The 22286-nt window shown below is 43.6% G+C and overlaps 1 protein-coding gene across 1 annotated transcript in view; it reads left to right on the top strand.

Annotated features, from left to right (window-relative positions):
- Positions 1-21705, top strand: part of LOC117819481 (NLR family CARD domain-containing protein 3-like) — a 44517-nt gene extending 22812 nt beyond the window's left edge. The window contains exons 3-5 of the mRNA XM_034692874.1: positions 14490-14663; positions 19604-19777; positions 21582-21705. Coding sequence (XP_034548765.1) covers positions 14490-14663; positions 19604-19777; positions 21582-21594 — 361 coding nt within the window. The 3' untranslated portion in view covers positions 21595-21705. The remainder of the gene's footprint in view (positions 1-14489; positions 14664-19603; positions 19778-21581) is intronic.
- Positions 21706-22286: the final 581 nt, after the last annotated feature.

The following is a 22286-nucleotide window of genomic DNA, read 5'->3' as shown; positions in this document are numbered from 1 at the left end:
GAAAAACCTAGTAAGAGGTCATGTCTCGTTCCTTTACGACCTTCTGACCCCCTCCAGTGAATCCATATTAAACAACGTTAGACTGAACTAAAGCTATCTGATGACTTCTGGGATGGAGCTCTGAAAGCGGTCAATTCATCTTCAAGCTGTGCTAGACTGTCCCTTATACAGTTTAAGGTCCTTCACAGACTTCATTATAGTAAAGATAAACTTTCTAAACTTTACCCGGATAAGATAGATGAGAGGTGTAATAGGTGTTTACAGACACCGTGCAACCTAACTCACATGTTTTGGTCTTGCCCCAAACTATCTACCTTCTGGCAATCATTCTTTAAAGCTATCTCAGACACGTTAGGCTTAGAATTAGAACCGACACCACATATAGAAATTTTCGGCAAACCACCAGATCTAACTCCCACCACAACTATCCAAAAGAACGTCATCGCATTCGCCTCTCTTGTCGCCCGTAGAAGGATCCTCTTATCATGGAAATCCCCTCAACCACCCTCAATCAAAGTTTGGTTAAATGACATGTTATTTCTTTTGAAATTGGAGAAGGTGAAGTTTACACTAAGAGGCTCATCTGACAAATTCTTTACACACTGGAGACCGCTACTCACTTATTTTGACAATCTTCCTGCCCAAGAAGTGTCCTTAAATTGAACTCAATTCGGCTCGTCCGCCGGCCAATTGGCCCAACACAAACCTAGTCCAAGCATGCTGTCAACCAGGGCGTGAGCAGTCAACTCCCACCACTCTCGGTGGTAGTTTGAGCCATACATAGCAACTTTGTATATTTGCACAACAATTCTGCACAAAACATTTCTATTTGCACTTTATTTGTTTTCTTTTTTGTTTTCTTTCTTTTATTTACACCTAAGTTATCTTGATTTATTTTGATTATATTTTACATTATTATTATGACTGTTCTTTTAAACTTACCGGTCTTTACGGTTGTCACTGTGGATATTATGTATACATATGTATGTTTCCACTTGTCTGTCTCACTGTCTGGGGGGGGATGTTCTTGTTCATGTATGTTAAAAAAAAACGAAAACTATTGTACGAAACAACACTGTGATTTATACCTGCCTTTTGAAAAAAAAAAATAATAAAAAAAAAATAATAAAGTAAAATAAGAAGAGAGTGGTTGATGCTGTGAGCAAAATAATCCATAGATGTTTATGATGTTAAAAACCTGACAAATGGAGGATCATAATTATCACGCACCACAGGAGCTTTTTGTCCTTTAAGGCCACCGTCTCATTACGGACAAGAAGGGTGAGTAAGGGAGTGTTCCAGTCTGACTGATAAACAGTCCCATTTCTACGCACTGTACCTTTAAATGCGGTCTGTTTCTTCAGTTTGTGCTCGTACAGCGAGATGCACATCATCAGGGTCACCATGAGTAGTTCATGTACATCCGGGTGATTCAAGGAGTCTTATTGATGCCACACAAACAAAGTCATCAGGGGACATTTTCCCTCACTTAGAAAGGCTGACTCATCATTTCCAGTAAATATCAAGAAGAGGAGAGACACTGACCTGATAAAACAGGTTACCATGGAGACGGGCAATAAAGCAATAAGAGTCAGTTAGTGTGGATCAGAGTTCAGACTCCACTCTGAGGGAGCAGAGGGAGGAAAAGGACGTCTGAGAGAGGGTGAGTTTTATTCAGTGTTTTACTGTCAGCTCTGTATCTGAAGTGAATCAAGTGTCATGTGTTCATCAATACACTTACAAACCAGTAAAGAAAGACAGCTGATCAGATCCAGAGCTGGATCAGGTCTTCATACAGGAACCTGAATGTGTGGTTCCTCCTCTTGTCTCCGTCTTTGGTGAGTCCAGCAGAAAGTGTTTGTTCATTTTTGAGCTCAGAGCTACACGTCGCGTTATTGTGAGGCTTTAAAATCAAACATCCGTCATCTGTAGACCGTGAGTCTGACAAGGATGAGGGAACAGATCTACAAAGTGCTGTGGATACTGGGTCTCAGCAGATGTGGGTCTAACATGAGTCTGGTCCTGCTGGAGGTTTCTGCCTGTTAAAGGAAGTTTGTCCTTGCCACTGTAACTTGCTAAATGCTGCAAAGTGCTCTGCTCATGGTGGATAAAGATGAGATCAGACTGAGTCCTGTCTGGAAGATGGGACTGGATCTGATCCTGTCTTGGTGTTGGGTCTTTGTTAATAATAGAACATAGAGTCCGGTCTAGACCTGCTCTGTTTGGAAAGAGTCTGAGGAGAAGGTTTGTTGTGATTTAGTGCTTTATAAATAAAGATTGATTGATAGAGATGAGACTTCCTCTCACACTGTTTCTCTGACACACTTACAGACTCTGAACAGACCAGTGTGTCATGATGTCAGTGTTCTGAGCTCATGATCACTGAGGTTTCAGAAGAACTGATGTTCAGGAGATGTGTTTGGATTCAGGGGGAGAAAGTCAAAGCTTTAGATGCTGCAGGTCCATTAGTACTAAATACAGCTTCAATGTAACGTTTGAACTTTACCAAAGGTTGCTTTATCAACATGGACTGACCTGTCAAATATTCATGCTGTGATGTTATACCCTGCTAGACAGAATACTGTTGGTCCTGACTATCTTTATTGCTGTTAAATATTAACATATCAGTTCATAATCTCAGTCCAAAGTCTGTTTATGGACCTCATTCAGTGCTGGATTAAAACTACAGGTTACAGGTACAGTAAATGTATTCAGTCATCAAACAGACAAAGGTCAGACACGAGGAAGCAAACCTCACAGAGGAGAGTCCTACTGAGGGGAGAACACAGCAGACCCCTGAGGACAGCTGGGACATGATCCAGAGTCCATATTGTTCATGGTGGAGTACGTGTTGTGGACTTTCTGTAGTCTGATAGATGTTAGCATGTTTCACACTCAGATCTTTCCAGTGTTAGTGTCTCCTAGTGTTGGATTATGCTGAAGCCTGCTTGGTGAAGCTTCAGAGCTGCATACTATTCAGGAGCAGAGGAAGCTTCCTTCTGTTTAGGGATACATTCATCCTCCATGTCATCAGACGCAGTGAGGAGATGAGCCAGACTTACTCTGGAAGAAAAACATCATGTGATTTAACAAACAGTTTACCAACTCAACAGGATGTGGTCCAAAGCTCTGACACGTGAGCAGAGCTGAATACTTCCTGTTTCTTTGAGGACTTTTTGACTTGATCACATGAGACTGAAGAAGAAACCATCAATCAGGACCTTTCTGATTCAGAACAAGAAGAAAAGAAGAGAATGATAGTGTGCAGATCAATAGTTGATATCATGAGATCTTCATGGTTTCACACACTCCTCCTGTTTGTGTCTCACCTGTCTGTCTACCTTGTCCACAGGTTGAAGAACTTACAAACACTTGATACAGATGGACTCACTCTGAAGAGCAGAAGATGGATGACTGTGTGGAGGAAGAGGAGCACAGAGCAAAGTCTCCCCTGTCCAGCTGTCTGTCTATGAAGAGTGACCGGTCTAAAGGTGGAGCCCCAGACTTCAGTAAAGAACCAGGACCCTCAGACACAAAGTATGAGTTACTAATGTTTTCAAGTTTTAGTGGCTGTTGAGATTTAAAGAGAGCTTTTGATGAAAATGTTATTTAAGAGAAGATATCGTCTTCACAGAAAGAGGAAGAGGAGTCCTGATTCTGTGGAGGACCCATACAGGGACCAGTCTGGTTCCAAGAGATACATCTCCCGTCTGAAATGTGGAGAAAGTTCCAGGGCAGGACCAGGACTGAGGACAGCTGCTCGGACCAGGACTGAACATAGTAAGACTGTAAACCTGTCTGCTTGTTACATTGTCAGGTCTTTCTGAACGTCCCTGAATGGACTTCATGATCTTACCTGCTCTAGATGCTCTCATGGTTTCACTTCACTGATAACGACCGTCCTTTCCTGATTGACATTTGATTGTTACACTTTCTGTTTTGTTTTTTGTGACAGGTGGTCTGCAGAGGGATTTAGACCAACACAAGACCAGTCTGAGGACCAGATGTGAGCGTGTGAGTGAAGGAAGTGAGGAAACAGGAAGTAGAACCCTACTCAACAAAGCAAAGTCTCCCCTGTCTGGCTGTCTGTCTATGAAGAGTGACCGGTCTAAAGGTGGAGCTCCAGACTTCAGTAAAGAACCAGGACCCTCAGACACAAAGTATGAGTTACTAATGTTTTCAAGTTTTAGTGGCTGTTGAGATTTAAAGAGAGCTTTTGATGAAAATGTTATTTAAGAGAAGATATCGTCTTCACAGAAAGAGGAAGAGGAGTCCGGATTCTGTGGAGGACCCATACAGGGACCAGTCTGGTTCCAAGAGATACATCTCCCGTCTGAAATGTGGAGAAAGTTCCAGGGCAGGACCAGGACTGAAGACAGCTGCTCGGACCAGGTCTGAACAAAGTAAGACTGTAAACCTGTCTGCTTGTTACATTGTCAGGTCTTTCTGAACGTCCCTGAATGGACTTCATGATCTTACCTGCTCTAGATGCTCTCATGGTTTCACTTCACTGATAACGACCGTCATTTCCTGATTGACATTTGATTGTTACACTTTCTGTTTTGTTTTTGGTGACAGGTGGTCTGCAGAGGGTTTTAGATCAACATAAGACCAGTCTGAGGACCAGATGTGAGCATGTGAGTGAAGGAAGTGAGGAAACAGGAAGTAGAACCCTCCTCAACAGGATCTACACTGAGCTCTACATCACAGAGGGACAGAGTGAAGAGGTGAACACACAACATGAGGTGAGACAGCTAGAGACCACCTCCAAGATGGAGATCCTCCAGGACACTCCCATCAAGTGCCAGGACATATTCAGAGCCTTACCTGGTCAACAGGAACCCATCAGAGTGGTTCTGACAGTCGGCGTCGCTGGTGTTGGAAAAACCTTCTCAGTGCAGAAGTTCACTCTGGACTGGGCCGAGGGCTCAGAGAACCAGGACCTCAGTCTGGTGGTTCTGCTTTCATTCAGGGAGCTGAACCTGATCAGAGATAAGCGGTACAGTCTCCTCCAGCTGCTCCATGAGTTCCATCCAACATTACAGAAGGTCCCAGCAGAGACGCTGGCTGTCTGTAAACTGGTGTTCATCTTTGACGGTCTGGACGAAAGCAGACTGTCTCTGGATTTCAACAACACTCAGGTTGTGTCTGACGTCACACAGAGCTCATCCATAAACCTGCTGTTAACAAACCTCATCAAGGGGAATCTGCTCCCCTCAGCTCTGGTCTGGATCACTTCTCGACCCGCAGCGGCCAATCAGATCCCTTCTTCACGCATTGACAGGGTCACAGAAGTCCGAGGCTTCACTGACGCCCAGAAGGAGGAGTACTTCAGGAGGAGGTTCAGTGATGAAGATCTGTCCAGCAGAATCATCTCACACATCGAGACCTCCAGGAGCCTCCACATCATGTGTCAGATCCCGGTCTTCTGCTGGATCACTGCTACAGTTCTGGAGGACATGATGAGCACAGAGCAGAGAGGAGAGCTGCCCAAGACCCTGACTGACATGTACTCACACTTCCTGTTGGTCCAGACCAAGAGGAAGAGGAAGAAGTACACTGAGGGTCCTGACACCAGTCCTCAGGAGCTGATGGAGGCTGACGGTAAAGTCCTCCTGAAGCTGGGCAGGCTGGCATTTGAACATCTGGAGGAAGGAAACATCATGTTCTACCAAGAAGACCTGGAGCGCTGTGGTCTGGATGTCACAGAGGCCTCGGTGTACTCAGGACTCTGTACAGAGATCTTCAAAAGAGAGTGTGTGATCTTCCAGAAAACAGTCTACTGCTTTGTTCATCTGAGCGTTCAGGAGTTTCTGGCTGCAGTCTATATGATCCACTGTTTCACAACCAGGAACAGAAAGGTACTGGCACCTTTTATGGGAGGAGAACATGTAAATTCATCCCTGGATGTCTTCCTGAAGAGGTTCATGGAGAAATCCCTCCTAAGTAGAAACGGTCACCTGGACCTGTTTGTCCGCTTCCTTCATGGACTCTCTCTGGAGTCAAACCGGAGACTCTTAGGAGGTCTGCTGGGTCACACAGACATCAGTCCAGAGATGATCCAAAGAGTCATCAACAACCTGAAGAAGATGAACAGTGATGAGATCTCTCCTGACAGAAGCATCAACATCTTCCACTGTCTGACGGAGACGAACGACCTCTCAGTCCATCAGGAGATCCAAGAGTTCCTGAAGTCAGAGAACAGATCAGAGGAACTCTCTGAGATCCAGTGCTCTGCTCTGGCCTACATGCTGCAGATGTCAGAGGAGGTTCTGGATGAGTTGAACCTGAATAAGTACAAAACATCAAGCCAGGGACGACAGAGGCTGATTCCAGCTGTGAGGATCTGCAGGAAGGCTCAGTAAGTCCAGATTTGATGGTCCTCATGTATCAGTGCAAATCAGCTGTTTGGTTCTTCCTGCTCTTTAAAGGAACCTGCATCATAAGACATGTTGACCTTGTTGGATTCACATTGTTCTCTTTTATATGTATGCTGTAAAACTAAACACAATAGATTTCTACATCTTGTGAAAATGTGAAAAATGGATCCACTTGTTGGTGGCCATTGTTCCTCACACTGTGCCGTCAGTCGGTATCTCTGCTACGGCTGCTCCGTTCATCTCATCCAAACTTTCCCTGCACGAGTGACGTCTGTGGAGCACTTTAGTTTCAGAGCGAGCGCAGCGTCAGTGAAGAGGACAGTAATGAAGAAGTTCTTCTGAATGTCATAGTTAGTTGTAAAGTTTAAAGTGGACCCTGATGGTCCTTTACAGTTTTGTGGTTCTTGATTGAATTGAAAGGACTCACAGCAGACTGGAGTCTCTGTTTACAACCAAACAAAAGAAACAGACAAAACCTCTGCGTCAGAAACTCTCAGACACACCTTCTGAAACTTTCATCACCTGCAGCTGATGAACCGCTCCTTGGTCTGGTCACTTAGTGGCCTGTATCAGGCTGTGTGAGGAGATCCAGATCAGATGGTGCTGTTTATGCAGTAAGGGACAGAGCATGAGAGACAGAAGGCCTTTATACACCGCCCGTCCAAACAAAAAGTGGACCACTCTAATATTTTGTTGGACCGCCTTTAGCTTTGAGTACGGCACACATTAACCCTGGCATCGTTTCCATAAGCTTCTGCAATGTCACAACATTTATGTCTGTCCAGAGGTGCAGTCATTTTACATAAAGATCTTGTATGACGGGAAAGTAGGACCGCTGGGCAAAGTCTTCTCCAGCACATCCCAAAGGTCCTCAATGGTGCTGAGGTCTGGACTCTGTGGGGGTCAATCCATGTGTCTGTCTCATGATCCCTGAACCCTTCATTCACAATGTGAGCCCCACAAATCCTGGCACTGTCATCTTGGACAAACTGAGTTTTTTGATGCTTTTTAGATCCACCTTGTCCACCTGAACCTGTGAGGTAGGCTGAGGAGAGGTCTGCTGAAACACATCAAGTCTGAAAGATCAGTCCAGTCTTTGTTGCTTTACTGTCACTACAGCCCACAGCCACCATGGAGGATTAGGACCACATCAGGATTAAAAAGAAGAGGTTTTTACATGAAAGACGTAAAGTTACAAGAATAAAAAGATGAACTTACAGATTCCAGTGGTCAGGTTAGGAGAATGAAGCTGTAATCTTCTGAGAGTTGTAGTTTCACTTGAAAGAAGTTTGAATGACAGCTTATCATGAATCTCTACAGTCTGTAGGATCAAACAACATATAGAGAGATGTTAGAAGAGCAGCCAGCTGCTTGATCTAAAACCAAGAACATGGATCATCTTGTGAAGTGAAACTGGACAGCTGAGGACAAACAGCAGAAACGAGCACAGGCTGTCTACTAATCTGCTCAGAGTAGACTCAGTGTGTTACACTATCTATTCAGACTTCTGATGCGTATGACGAGGTGATGCTGATGTGCTCATAGACTAAGGGCCCGATCTACTAAAGGTTTGCGTGTATAAAAACACGTGCAAACTTGATAGCGCATGCAAAGCTGACGTACTAACCGGGAGCACCATCAGCAAAATAGCACTCGCTATCCATTTAGCGTGTTTGCCTTCATGAATATGCAGAATACATGTAGATCATCAGAACGTGCAAAATACTGGGAGGAGGAGATGCAAATGTAATAATTTAGCAAATGCAATGGGATTTATCAAACCTGAAGCAGATAGCGGGCGGTGTTTTTGTGTCTATATTTAGCACGTTTGAAAGGCAGGTGCAAACTAGCATAGCGTTACACACACATGGCTGTCACAAAAAGGAGCCATGCCATATCTCCTATGGAGATACTCCTTCAACACTGCAACACAAATTCAAAGCAGTTCAGCACCACGGATAGCGACCGCAGTAGGTCACTGTATCAACAGCTATACAGTTTAGTAAAATTGGCACAGCGGCTCACATGTTCACATACAAACAAAAAATCAATATGAAGTACTCGGCCTACTCACCACTGTTTGAACGAGCCTTAAGCTCCGCCGACTTGTCCACGATGCACTGTATGTCCATTTTCATTGCTCTGTCATTCTCAATGGACAACGGGGCAAGTCCACTCAGTCTCTCCTGTCCCACCGTGCTCCTCAAGAGGTTTTTAGTTTAACTTGGAGAATGAGTGCTCAGAAGTTGTGAAGATGTGACGGGAAGAGTAAAAAATAATAGGAGGGCCCAAACCTCACTGCTGGGTGGTTGACAATGAGCATTTTGTCAGATCAGCAACAGACTTTTGCTTTGGTATCTGGTCCCTGAAAGAGGTTCTAAAGGAAAGCAGTAGGCCAGGGAAGCTGGGGGCGATGTCCCGACTGTAGCGCTCACTAAGCTGCCAGGCAGCTTGGTGTAACTCCTCATCTCGTGCTTGCAGCAGTGTGTTGGGGTGAACTGCCTCAAACATGTTCACAGTTCCATTTAAGCTGGTGAATCTTTGGGACAGTTGCTGGATGATGATATCAAGACAGGCATTAAAAACGTTCACCCCAAAGTTGCTCTCTGCGTCAGTGAGGCGACGGTCTTCATCAAAGTGACGCCTAACTTTTCTGGTCCTGGTTGTTTCAAACTGCAATTGACTTCCCAATTAAGTAGCTAGAGCAAGACTGGCAGACTTTTGAACTAATTAAATGTGTCCAATATTAGAGATTTTATTAAGGGAAAGTTTTTCCTTTGTTCTTCTGCAGATATCTTGCACTCTTCGTTTTATATCATCAGCAGATCTTCTGTTTTTGCTCAAAGGATTCACCTTTTCACAGATGGCCTCCCCAAATCGTGTTTCTAACACTGAGATGTCTCTGCTGGAGTTCACAGATGTGTTTATGTGTGTCCTCCACTAAAACCTCCAACTCCATGGCTTCAAACTTCATTTTTCGTTTACGGCCACTCTGCTCTCCAAAACTATCCATGGTGACAGCTGGTAGCACACGCAAAATCCTCATTTGAGGGCGGTCCGTTCCACTTTTGCACTTGTTATCATTTGCGCACGCAGTCATAGTAGATCACCTGCAACACGCCCAGAAATAACATGTGCAATGTTTTAGTTTGCACACGCAATATAGTGCTCCTTATTTGAGATCTTAGTAGATCAGGCCCTGAGTCTTCACTTCTTCATGAAGCTAAAGTTGAACTTCACAAGATGCTCCACGCTCCTGGTTTTAGTGCAGGCGGCTGGCTGCTCTTCGATCTTCACATTTCAACATTTATACTAACACAGACTAAGACTCTGACTTCTTCTCTTTACCACTGTTCTCCTCAGTTTGTGACTTTACTCTCTGAACTCAGAACACACTGTTGTTCACAGTATAGCAGATAAGAGGGGTGTTGATTGTTGACTGTTCCAGATCAGTCCTAAAGATGGCGCTGTGAATGCTGTGAATCAAGGGGAAGGAGAAATGTAACTTACCTTTTAATAACAACGTGTTTTTAATATTTATGTCCTCACAGATTTGAACGCTGTGGACTCTCAGACACTCACTGTGAAGTTGTGGCCTCAGCTCTGAAGTCCAACCCCTCCCATCTGAGAGAGCTGTACCTGAACAACAACAGGCTGCAGGACTCAGGAGTGGAGCGTCTGTCTGCTGGTCTGAAGAGTCCAAACTGTAAACTGGAGACTCTGGGGTCAGTTCAGTCTTTCTCTGTCTCTGTTCTGGATTTCATGTTAAATTAATGATTAAACCTCATTCAGACTCCTTCATATCATTAATGCACATTTATAGTTTCTCTTCACTTCCATTCTTTCTTTCCTTCTTTCTTTCTTTCTTTCTAAACAAAGATGGAGGAACATGTGGTGGACCTGTAGTTCAGTTCAATTCATGTTTGTGGTTTTTGATAAACGGTTGTGACTGCAGTGATGTTGATGGGTCCGCTTCCTTCATCTCAGACACATCAACATGTAAAAGGATGAAGTGAACTCACTATCCATGCATCCCAGGGATCCACACAGCTCATCTTTCCCTTCCAGAGCGATACACTATGTAGAACAAACTCATGTTTTAGTCCCAGTGATCAGAGAAACAGATCCTGTGTGCACATTCTCACAACATGCTAGTTTAGCTGCTCCAACAACAACCAGCCATCAGCACAGATTTCATCCCTCAGGGAAACAAAGCTGACCGTAATAAACAAGAAAAGAAGGCAAGAAGGAAAGAAAAATGCCTGTTCTTTTGTTTTCAGATTTGTGTTTCAGAATTGGAAATAGAATGAACGGAAGGTACACAGATCATTATTGAATGTTAATTTCATTTATGAGTCAAATGATGCGCACATATTTAAAAAATTAAAACACATTTCTGTTAATCCAATTTAATTTTCTTTTTCATTTTCATTTTGGTACATTTATGCTTCCATAGATAACAGCAACAACAAGCGCTTTACGGCAGCCTACAGTAGCTCTGCAGGGACACATGGTTCAAAAGGCAAACCCTCCCAAACACAGGTCTGTTACAGTCGTATTGAACACAGCTCTGCTGCTCCGCCTCCACTAACCATGGTGTTGCATTTATTGTTCAAGGTTCAAGGTTCAAGGTTTCTTTATTATCCCCAGGGGGCAATTTGTCTTTCAGTCAGCGGTGACACAAATAAACAAAACAGTACAACACCAACATCAAAACATTCAAAACGGTAACAACAACAACAACAGTAACAACTGGAAACAACAGTTATGCAGCATTGTTAAGCAGACTAGCTGCTGTCGGTACAAAAGAGTTCCTCTTCCTATACGTCCTGCTATTCGGCATCGCGAATCTTCGGCCTGAGGATAGCCGGCGAAATTCAAGAAAAAGGGGATGGTATGGGTCAGCCACGATGGACCAGGCCTTGCTGAGGGTCCTGGCTTGGTGGAGGCTTGACATGTCAGGCAGGGGTGTGCCCGCAACCCTGCTGCATATCTTGACTATGGCCTGCAGTCTATTTTTGTTTTTTAGACTCGTTGACCCGTACCAAGACACCATTGAAAAGGTTAAAAGCGATTCAATAAAACAAGAATAAAACATCTTCATAAAAGTCGTGTCGACATTAAAACCCCTGAGCTTCTGATAAAAGTACATTCTTTGGTGGGCTTTTTTACAGACAGCGTTGACCTGATGCTCAAATGTGAGTTTTTCATCAATAAAAGTGCCAAGATATTTGTGCTTGTTCACAATGTCCACTTCCACATATTGTAAGTGTTTGTTGGACTGTTGTTGCTGTTTGCTTTCAAAGATTTACACACTGCTGACATTTTAGCCCCGGGGTTGCTAATGCTAAGCTACTCCCGTGTTTGTGTTCTGCTTCAAAGCATGCTCAGTTTTTAACTGCTGACTTAAATGATCAGGGTGAGATGATGGGCTCAAACTGCTGATCCTGGATCAGTTCAAAACCCCAGATGGGCTCTGATCCAATAGTTGAGATCAGAATGGGGACATCAGTAAAAAGGTTCTTGTCCTCCGTAGTCTCTATTCTTTGTTCTTCAAGGACTCTATGTTTCAAACGGGGAGATCAGTTTGGTTGTTGTGCTCAGTAACTTGTAGAATTGTCTTCAAAGTGAACATGAAAAAGAAAGGTGATAAACCCTGATGATGGTTCTGCACTAACAGAATTGGGATCAGATGTTTTTGTCATATTGCCCTCCACCAATCGTAGACGTGCTGGGCATTATTTACTTTCTGTTACTCCAGAAGTCTTTTCAGACGTTTTCAGATACTTTGTCATCTTTTGTCAAATCTAGAATCAGTTTGAGAATTGAGTTTGTGTCTGTCCAGCTGTTGGAGCTGCTGGCAGAGAACAGGAGGTGAAGTCAGTGCGTCTTTATTGAAGCAGCAGGATGTTGTCATTGGTGTTGATCTGAACTCTGTTTCACTCTTTCTCTGTTTGAAACCTGCATCCTGTTAGCTTCAGCTGTTTGGAGCCTCACTTTTCTTCATGTATACATCCTAAAAGGTCATCAACCTTTTTAAGCTCAAGATCTCTGACCTCAACTTGTGTGAAAGGTGAGATCTACCTATAGAAGCATTGAGAAAAAAAGGACAGCACATAATGTATTTCCTATTGAGCCTTATTGTATGAATTACAATGAATTATTTGTATAACCTTCAAACTGAAAGCCTTGAAAAAAATGAACTAAAACACAAAAAAGAAAGGCATGTGGCTTATACCCCTTGTAGTGGCTTGCTTTCGCCAAACGAAACAAACACCTATAAGCCACTGAGGGGCTGCTTTACCGGGACTCAGTTGACGCGTCCTCCTCGTCAGCATGACTGAATGAAGTCCGCTCGTGCATTGACATCAACGGGTTTGTTAGACTCACAATATACGCACGGCCGATCAATCCACACTTGCATCTAATCGAACTTGTAGAATTACAGGCTTACGTCTATTGTAGACAATATGATGACAAAACGGAACACGACGCAACAAGACGGTCAAAAACTGTTTGCTACCCGGTAGGCAGCTCACCTGCCACTGATTGGGTCTTCTTCCCTATATGCTTTCTAACACCTGGTTTGACACACCCACCACCTAGTGTCCACACAAGTGCATCAAACACACAAACAGTCCACACATAATATTGACACACATAAGGCTCTAACACCCCTTTTAATAATAATTGTATTTGTTCATACCACAAAATTAAATGAATAAACACTTGTAGTGGACAGATCATATTTAAGTGTAATGAGCTGTTTTGTTTACCTGATGAAACTTCAAACTTTACCTTGCACTTTTTTAGAAAGTTAAACTGTAATGTACACTTATTGAATTATCAGTCAGTTCAATTCAGTTACCTGCAGTTAGACCAAGTTACATGTTGCATCTAAAGCAGCATCACTTTACACTTAACAACACCATATAGCAGGCAAACAAGTTAGTGAGATGTCTGTGATTGAATGCTGTCTGTGAGTGGTAGTAAAGTAGTATGCACTCACTCTTAGTGCACATGCAGTGAGGAGAGGATATCTCTCTTTGCTGACAAGTCCCCAAAAGTCACTGTCCCTTGATCTGGCTTTCAGCTCAATGTCATTTTGCACATCAACCATCTCCATATCAACACCACTTGGCAAAACAAATACTTGCTGGAATCTGGTTGCTATCTGCTCAATATCAATAGGCAGAAACGGGTTTGACACAAAAGCAGCAACATCTTCCATGACGGTTAACCCCCCAAAACGCAGAGTAAACTCCGCTGCCACTTTGTCCAGACAGGCTTAGTACTGCTGCGGGTGAAAAGCATCCTTGTTTACAATGGTTTGTGACATTTTTTCCAGGTCAGAGAAGTGGGTCAGCCTCCCGTTCTGTAGGTGTGTGGTCCAAACACCCAGCTTGGCCTCGAATGCATTCACTGCTCTGATCATGTGGGGCAGGTCTTGGTCTTTTCCCTGCAGCTTGTGATTGAGTGCATTCAGTTTTGCTGTCGGGTTGAACAAAAACCCCAGATCTAGTAGCCACGCTTCATCAGACAGTTCCTCATGCTCCTCGTTCTGTGTTGACAAAAAAATCTTTATCTCAGGCAGCAAGTCAACAAATCGCTGCAGCACTTTGCTGCGACTCAACCACCGTACATCAGCGTGGAGAAGTAGGTCTCCGTACGCGGCATAAAAGCTCATCCAATAACGTCGAGTTTATCAGCTTGACCACGAGTGTCATTACATGGGACAAGTCCAAGACTTTGCCAACCAAAGCCTGCTGATGGATAACACAGTGATAATCCATGAAATGTGGAAAGTCTGGGTCGCTGCGACACAACAATTACATTGAAAGTATACTGTGTGTCTCCTAAAGAGAGGAGAGAGAAGAACGGTCTCGCAATCCTAAAAGCAGTTTATCAGGCATTCTAGGCTATTACGTAATTATTTTTTCATTATCTTTAAGAGCTACAGGGAAAGCCTCAAAGATCTACCTGTCGATCAAGATCGACGGGTTGGCGACCCCTGTCCTAAACCATTCTCTGCTCTCTGCAGGTTTGAAGATATTAGATTTCAATCTGAATCATTTCTTTCTGTCATTTCATCATTTCTTCTTCATACAGGTTGTGGAGCTGCAGTTTGTCAGCGATCAGCTGTGCTTCTCTGGCCTCATCTCTGAAGTCCAACCCCTCCCACCTGAGAGAGCTGGACCTGAGTAACAACAATCTGCAGGATTCAGGAGTGAAGGAGCTGTGTAATTTTCTGCAGAGTCCAAACTGCAGACTGGAGACTCTGAAGTAAGACACCTTTCCTTTGTTTAATCTCTCTGCTGAGATGTTTCTGATGTGATTGTTCTGGTGACACTGAACTGCAGAACCATGGCTGATCTCTAACTGATCCACACTGAGGGTCTTCAAGCTGAAGTCTGGTTCCTCTCAGAGGTTTTTGTTGGTTGAGGAGCAGAACGATGATGAGCTACAGATTGAAAACCTTGAAGCTCTTGAGAGGAACTTTGCTTTGTGTTGATTTTGGCGACACCTGTGGACAAAGTGGTCTGTCTTATCTCTTTGCTGGTTTTGGTCTGAATATGTGTAAGTGCTTTTTGTAAACACAGTCTCATCCTGTTATCTTTGAGTGGTCTAAAGTATCAGTGCCTGTGAATTAGGGCATGTACAGGACAGGATCAGCAAAGATCTGAAGAGAAGTGAAAAGTGGTCTCCATGGCTTTAAAGTGAGTTCTTTACATTTCAAACACAAACTTCCTGTTAGACGGAGACAATGATGACACACAGTTTAAACACTTTAATGCAGGATGGAGGGATTCTACTGAATGTCATATATTCTGCTTCAGATTGTAAAATTCCCCTTTATGCTGACGACACAGTTTTGTATTGTAATGCTGCTAATGCTCAGTCTGCTGTGCGTTCTGTCCAATGCTGCTTAGATAGATAGATAGATAGATAGATAGATAGATAGATAGATAGATAGATAGATAGATAGATAGATAGATAGATAGTAACTTTATGAATCCTGTGGGATGGTTCCCTTCTCTGAATCAGAAGTTATACTCACCAGACATAGGTTAGTCTTACATGCAGAGAAAACCAAGTTCATGATCTCTTCCAGGTCCACACATATTGATCTGAAAACTCCAGATCACCAATATAGAAAGGGTGAAGGTTTATTAATATCTGGGTATCTGGATGATGAGAAAGTTCCTTTTAAAGTCAGATTTTAAATGTGTCCAGTAAACTTGGACTAAAGATTGTCTTTTTCTACTGGATCGAATCCTGCTTTCCTTTGCACTGTAGGAAAACCCTGGTGGAGGGAAGTTTTGGATCAGAGCTAGACTCTGGAGATGTTTTGTACAGGCATGCTTCAGCCTCCACCTTAAAACCACTTGATGCAGTTTTTCACTCTGCACTGAGATTTATTACGCTGATCATTACAGCACTCATCACTGCATCCTTTACAAACAGGTGGGATGGTCCTCTCTGACTGAAAGGTGTGATTTGAACTCATACCTGTTTATTATAAAGCTCTTATTGGGATACTACCCTCATATATATCATCCATGCTGGTTATGTCCTCTGCAGCACATCACACCAGATCTACTAATGGGCTCACTCTCCAGGTTCCCAGAGTTCATTCAGAGCTTGGAAGATCTGCATTTGGCTTTATTGGACCATTTGCCTGTACTCACTGCAAAGCTCTTTAAAGTGAACACACTGCTTTCTTTGAGTCATTTTAAATCCTTAGTTGTAAACATTTGAACCTCTGACTGTACCTCTTTTAACTGACTTTGTTTTAACATGACTTTTTTAATTGTTGTCTGTTTTCATTTGATCATCATTCTTTGAAGGTTTGATCTTTTATTTGCTTATCATGCATTTGAATGTTTCTTGTATTTGCTCGACGTTGTTGTAAACGAGAGCTTTGCTTTCAATGATTTTCCAGTTTAGATCAAGACAATTCATTTCAACCTGAAATGCTGACTTTGTGTGTCTGTCTCATTGAATGACAGTGAAAGATGTTGTAGATATGATGAAGATAGGTTTCTTCAGTTCCTCCAAACTCATCCTGATATATTCTGAATCTTTGGGACTTTTGGATCTGGAGTCAAATCTAAAGTCTGTTGAAGAGTTTTCATTTGAGTTTGACTTGTTGGTGTATTTGGAGTCACAGGTGGGACTGGTGGAGTTTAACAGGTGAAGTCATGAACATCTTTAGTCTTTTTTAATCTTCATCAAACTTTATAGAAGAAGCATTTATTTATTGATATTTATTTTGTATTTTGGTTGAGTTCACTTCAACAGTCATTTCTACATTTCTGCTGTATCTGTTGTTACACAGTTTCACTAAATATAATATCATTATAAACCAAACACAGAAGATATACCTTCAAATAAATCAACACATGAGAGTAAATAATAAAAGAATATATAAATAAATAAAAAGAAGAAGGAAGAAAATGAAATGAGGGAGGAGAAATAAAGGCCTTTTATTTATGCGACATGAACTATATTTCAGAAACCTTCTCAGACCACAGACTGAGGGACGGGGGTCAGCTCTGAACCACTTCATAGTGGCACATATGACCGCTGATGCCTCTTCCATCTGTTCCCTGTGGGGTTACACCCAACAATGCCCCCCTGGGATCCTTCAGGAAGTTTTGGTCTAACACTTGTTTAAGAGTCTTAAAAACGCCATCCCATAATGTCCTTATGTTGGGGCAGGTCCAGAATCTGTGTGTATGGTTGCCCAGCGAGCACAGTTTCTCCATCACCTTATTGAGTGAGTTGGGCTCATTGTGGTCCCTGTCTCTGTAGTCCTGAAGAATCTTGTTCTAACCCTCCTCTTAAATTCCCTCCATACATTTGAATTGGTGCCTCGATGAACCTGGGAGCATCTTTCCTCCCATGAGTCCTGTGGTCTGTCTCTATTCATCTGGGTAGAAGCAGCGTGTTGTCTGTGTTCTTTGTTCTGAATAGGAGGTGAAGTCAGTGCGTCTTTATTGAAGCAGCAGTATGTTGTCATTGATGTTGATCTAAACTCTGTTTCACTCTTTCTCTGTTTGAAACCTGCATCCTGTTAGCTTCAGCTGTTTGGAGCCTCACTTTTCTTCATGTATACATCCTAAACCATTCTCTGCTCTCTGCAGGTTTGAATATATTAGATTTCAAGCTGGATCATTTCTTTCTGTCATTTCATCATTTCTTCTTCATACAGGTTGAAGAGCTGCAGTTTGTCAGCGATCAGCTGTTCTTCTCTGGCCTCAGCTCTGAAGTCCAACCCCTCCCACCTGAGAGAGCTGGACCTGAGTAACAACAATCTGCAGGATTCAGGAGTGAAGCAGCTGTGTGATTTTCTGCAGAGTCCAAACTGCAGACTGGAGACTCTGAAGTAAGACACCTTTCCTTTGTTTAATTTCTCTGCTGAGATGTTTCTGATGTGATTGTTCTGGTGACACTAAACTGCAGAACCATGGCTGATCTCTAACTGATCCACACTGAGGGTCTTCAGGCTGAAGTCTGGAGACCCAACACCAAGACAGGATAAGACTCAGTCTGACCCCACCTTAAACCACCATGAGCATTGCACCTCACAGTATTTAGCTAGTTACAGCGCAGAGGAAGAACTTCTTTTAACAGACAGAAACCTCAAACAGAACCAGACTCATGTTAGACAGCCATCTGCCTCGACTGGGTTGGGTCTGGAAAGAGGGATAGAGGAGAATAAGAGAGAGAGGGAGCGATGATACTGATGAGATGAGTAGTAGTAGCTGTTGCCGCTGGAGTCCAGCACGTCCGTATCAGCTGGAGTCTGGAACGTCCACAGCAGGAGGACGTCTACGGCAGCTCAGAAGAACCTACGAGACAAGGGAGCTCAGGGACTCCAGAAAGGTCTATGGTTATCCAGCTCTTTAAGATATGAAGGTGTCTGGTCATTAAGGGCTTTGTAGGTCAGAAGAAGGATTTTAAATTCTAGTCTAGATTTTATGGGGAGTCAGTGTAGAGAAGCTAACACTGGAGAGATGTGCTCTCTCTTCCTGGTTCTGGTCAGTACTCGAGCTGCAGCGTTTTAAACTTTCTGAAGAGTCTTTAGAGGCTTATTGGGGCAGCCTGATCAAATAGAATTACAATAATCTAACCTGGAAGTAAATCTAACCTGGGGGGAAGGGGGTGAGATAGGATCCCAGTGTGTGTCAGTGCGCCAGTTCCCCCGGCAGTCTAGGCCTATGCTACATGCATGTTCCTCTGTTACGCACATGCATGTTCCTCTGTTACACACATGCATGTTCCTCTGTTACGCACAGGCATGTTCCTCTGTTACACACATGCATGTTCCTCTGTTACACACATGCATGTTCCTCTGTTACGCACATGCATGTTCCTCTGTTACACACATGCATGTTCCTCTGTTACACACATGCATGTTCCTCTGTTACACACATGCATGTTCCTCTGTTACGCACATGCATGTTCCTCTGTTACGCACATGCATGTTCCTCTGTTACACACATGCATGTTCCTCTGTTACACACATGCATGTTCCTCTGTTACACACATGCATGTTCCTCTGTTACATACATGCATGTTCCTCTGTTACGCACATGCATGTTCCTCTGTTACGCACATGCATGTTCCTCTGTTACACACATGCATGTTCCTCTGTTACACACATGCATGTTCCTCTGTTACACACATGCATGTTCCTCTGTTACATACATGCATGTTCCTCTGTTACGCACATGCATGTTCCTCTGTTACGCACATGCATATATATTCTGCCTCCCTCCTGCCTTGAAAACCCCTGTTTTTAAAGTCCACCTTTTGTTTAGCCATTTTTGGGGGAGAGTGATAGCTGAAAGTTGACTGCAGGTGACTAGCTTCATGAGGCTGATGATGAGCTGAGTGGGGTAACGGCCCTCGATTGATGTGCAGTGCATTATGGGACTTGTAGTTTTAGTGGTTCATGCAAAATACCGTCGGGCCAGCTCTAAAACTAATTTGATATTATCCTGGGGGCCAAAGATAATTCCACCGCAGACCGGATTTGGCTTGAGGGCCTTACGTTTGACACATATAGTCTAGAATTTGAGTGCTAGATTTCACTAAATATTCCCATTTCTACACACTGTACCTTTAAACCTCTCTCTGCTCTCTACAGATTGAACACATTGGATTTCAAGCTGGATCATTTCTTTCTAAATTGTCTTTATTTCTTCTTTATTCAGGTTGAGTGCCTGCAGTTTGACAAAGACGAGCTGTGCTTCTCTGGCCTCAACTCTGAAGTCCAACCTCTCCCATCTGAGAGAGCTGGACCTGAGATACAACCAGCTGCAGGATTCATACGTGGAGCTGCTGCGTGATCTTCAGAAGAGTCCAAACTACAGACTGGAGACTCTGAGGTCAGTATAGAGTTGGAGTTAGTCCGTGCTAGTCTCTCCAGTGTTCCTCTAAACACAGTATCACAGCAGAACTTCAGGACATCCTACAAACCTTCAACCCTCCCAGAGGTTTCTCTCCTCAGTGAAGATGTGAGATCATAAATCATCAAGTGTCAAAGTGGAAAGTGATGATGCCTCTCCTACATTTCATCTCAGATGTAGAGATGGGGGGACCTGAACCTGATCCTCTTTGTACAGCAGGCTGATCACTTTAATACAGGGACCTGAACCTGATCCTCTTTGTACAGCAGGCTGATCACTTTAATACAGGGACCTGAACCTGATCCTCTTTGTACAGCAGGCTGATCACTTTAATACAGGGACCTGAACCTGATCCTCTTTGTACAGCAGGCTGATCACTTTAATACAGGGACCTGAACCTGATCCTCTTTGTACAGCAGGCTGATCACTTTAATACAGGGACCTGAACCTGATCCTCTTTGTACAGCAGGCTGATCACTTTAATACAGGGACCTGAACCTGATCCTCTTTGTACAGCAGGCTGATCACTTTAATACAGGGACCTGAACCTGATCCTCTTTGTACAGCAGGCTGATCACTTTAATACAGGGACCTGAACCTGATCCTCTTTGTATAGCAGGCTGATCACTTCAATACAGGGACCTGAACCTGATCCTCTTTGTACAGCAGGCTGATCACTTTAATACAGGGACCTGAACCTGATCCTCTTTGTACAGCAGGCTGATCACTTTAATACAGGGACCTGAACCTGATCCTCTTTGTACAGCAGGCTGATCACTTTAATACAGGGACCTGAACCTGATCCTCTTTGTATAGCAGGCTGATCACTTCAATACAGGGACCTGAACCTGATCCTCTTTTTACAGCAGGCTGATCACTTTAATACAGGGACCTGAACCTGATCCTCTTTGTACAGCAGGCTGATCACTTTAATACAGGGACCTGAACCTGATCCTCTTTGTACAGCAGGCTGATCACTTTAATACAGGGACCTGAACCTGATCCTCTTTGTATAGCAGGCTGATCACTTCAATACAGGGACCTGAACCTGATCCTCTTTTTACAGCAGGCTGATCACTTTAATACAGGGACCTGAACCTGATCCTCTTTGTACAGCAGGCTGATCACTTTAATACAGGGACCTAAACCTGATCCTCTTTGTACAGCAGGCTGATCACTTTAATACAGGGACCTGAACCTGATCCTCTTTGTACAGCAGGCTGATCACTTTAGCTTTAATGCATCAGGTGAGAACCAGAGCTTCATCCACTACATTGGTCGGGCGTGGCTCTCTTGACAGAGCAGAAAGATACTGCACCATGGACTACCCAAAACCTGGTCTGCAGTCAGGGGTGCAGTATTAGTCTGCTGTTTAAAGGGTCCATTAGTCTGATGCACAAACAGACACAGGTTCACATTCTGCTCACACAGAGCTCGTAACACACAGGGAGGATTTAAACACCTGTGACTCAGTGATGTTCAGCCAGGTGAGAAGCCAAAAGGCAAACAACATAAGAAAGTCCTGCTTTCATATTTAAACACAGAACACAGTGACAGCAGTCAACACCACATGATGCCTTCAAGGACTCTGTCTGTCCCCTCAAGCTGCAAGAGTCCAATATATGAACCTGAGAGCTGAAAGGAAGCTTCTTTACAACATCCCTCCACCTCTGGACTGAGCAGGACTGAAGTCTCTGCTGGTCTTTCGACTGGAGGATCTGCATCACAGCTGATGAAGTGAGTCTCAGAGTGTAAACACTGTTTGTCTGTTTTCTATCATCAGATGGAAGAACTAAGAGTCAGATGATCAGAGAGAGGATGGTCTTCCTCCTGCTGGTCAGAGAGGTGGAAACAGCAGCAGCTTGGATGTGGTGAGTCTCTGACTGAGCCGTGTTCCTGACAGACTGACGGACCAATCGCAACAGGTGGAGGTGACTCTCAGTGCTGCGGTCTGAAGACCAGCTCCACTCTCAGACTCAGGACCTGGACCTCAGATATCTTCTTCCACTGACTCTGAACTGAAATGACCTCCACAGGTTTGTTTTGTGGAGAACAACAAGAAAAATGAACACACTGATTGAATCTGTAGTTTTGTTCGTGCTGCAGCGCCACCCTGTGGGGATTTAGAGTAGTGCAGTGGATTTATCAGCTCATGTTCCTCCAGTAGAAGTAGACCCCCCCCCCCCTCTTTTAACACTCCGAACCATAAGTGATGACACAGGAAGAGCTGTCTTCCTGTCCAGATCCCCTTCTCCTGGTGTTTAACTTTTTCCACATCGCCAGGAGAAAGGACGATAAAAATGTAATACAATGAATATTTAACAATGTTGGTTAGCTGTTTTATGTGTTTTAAACTGTTTGTAACAGAAAGATGCACCTCGACATAGAAGCATACTCAGAGACACTCACACACACACACACACACAGACCTTCTTACCTCTCTGCCAAATCAAGTCGTAAATACCTTTCTTTCCAGATCTCACTCTAA

The sequence above is a fragment of the Notolabrus celidotus genome, chromosome 9, assembly GCF_009762535.1.
Source record: "Notolabrus celidotus isolate fNotCel1 chromosome 9, fNotCel1.pri, whole genome shotgun sequence".
Lineage (NCBI taxonomy): Eukaryota > Metazoa > Chordata > Actinopteri > Labriformes > Labridae > Notolabrus > Notolabrus celidotus.
The sequence above is the reverse complement of the archived record's forward strand: the minus strand, read 5'-3'. Positions and strand labels throughout refer to the sequence as shown.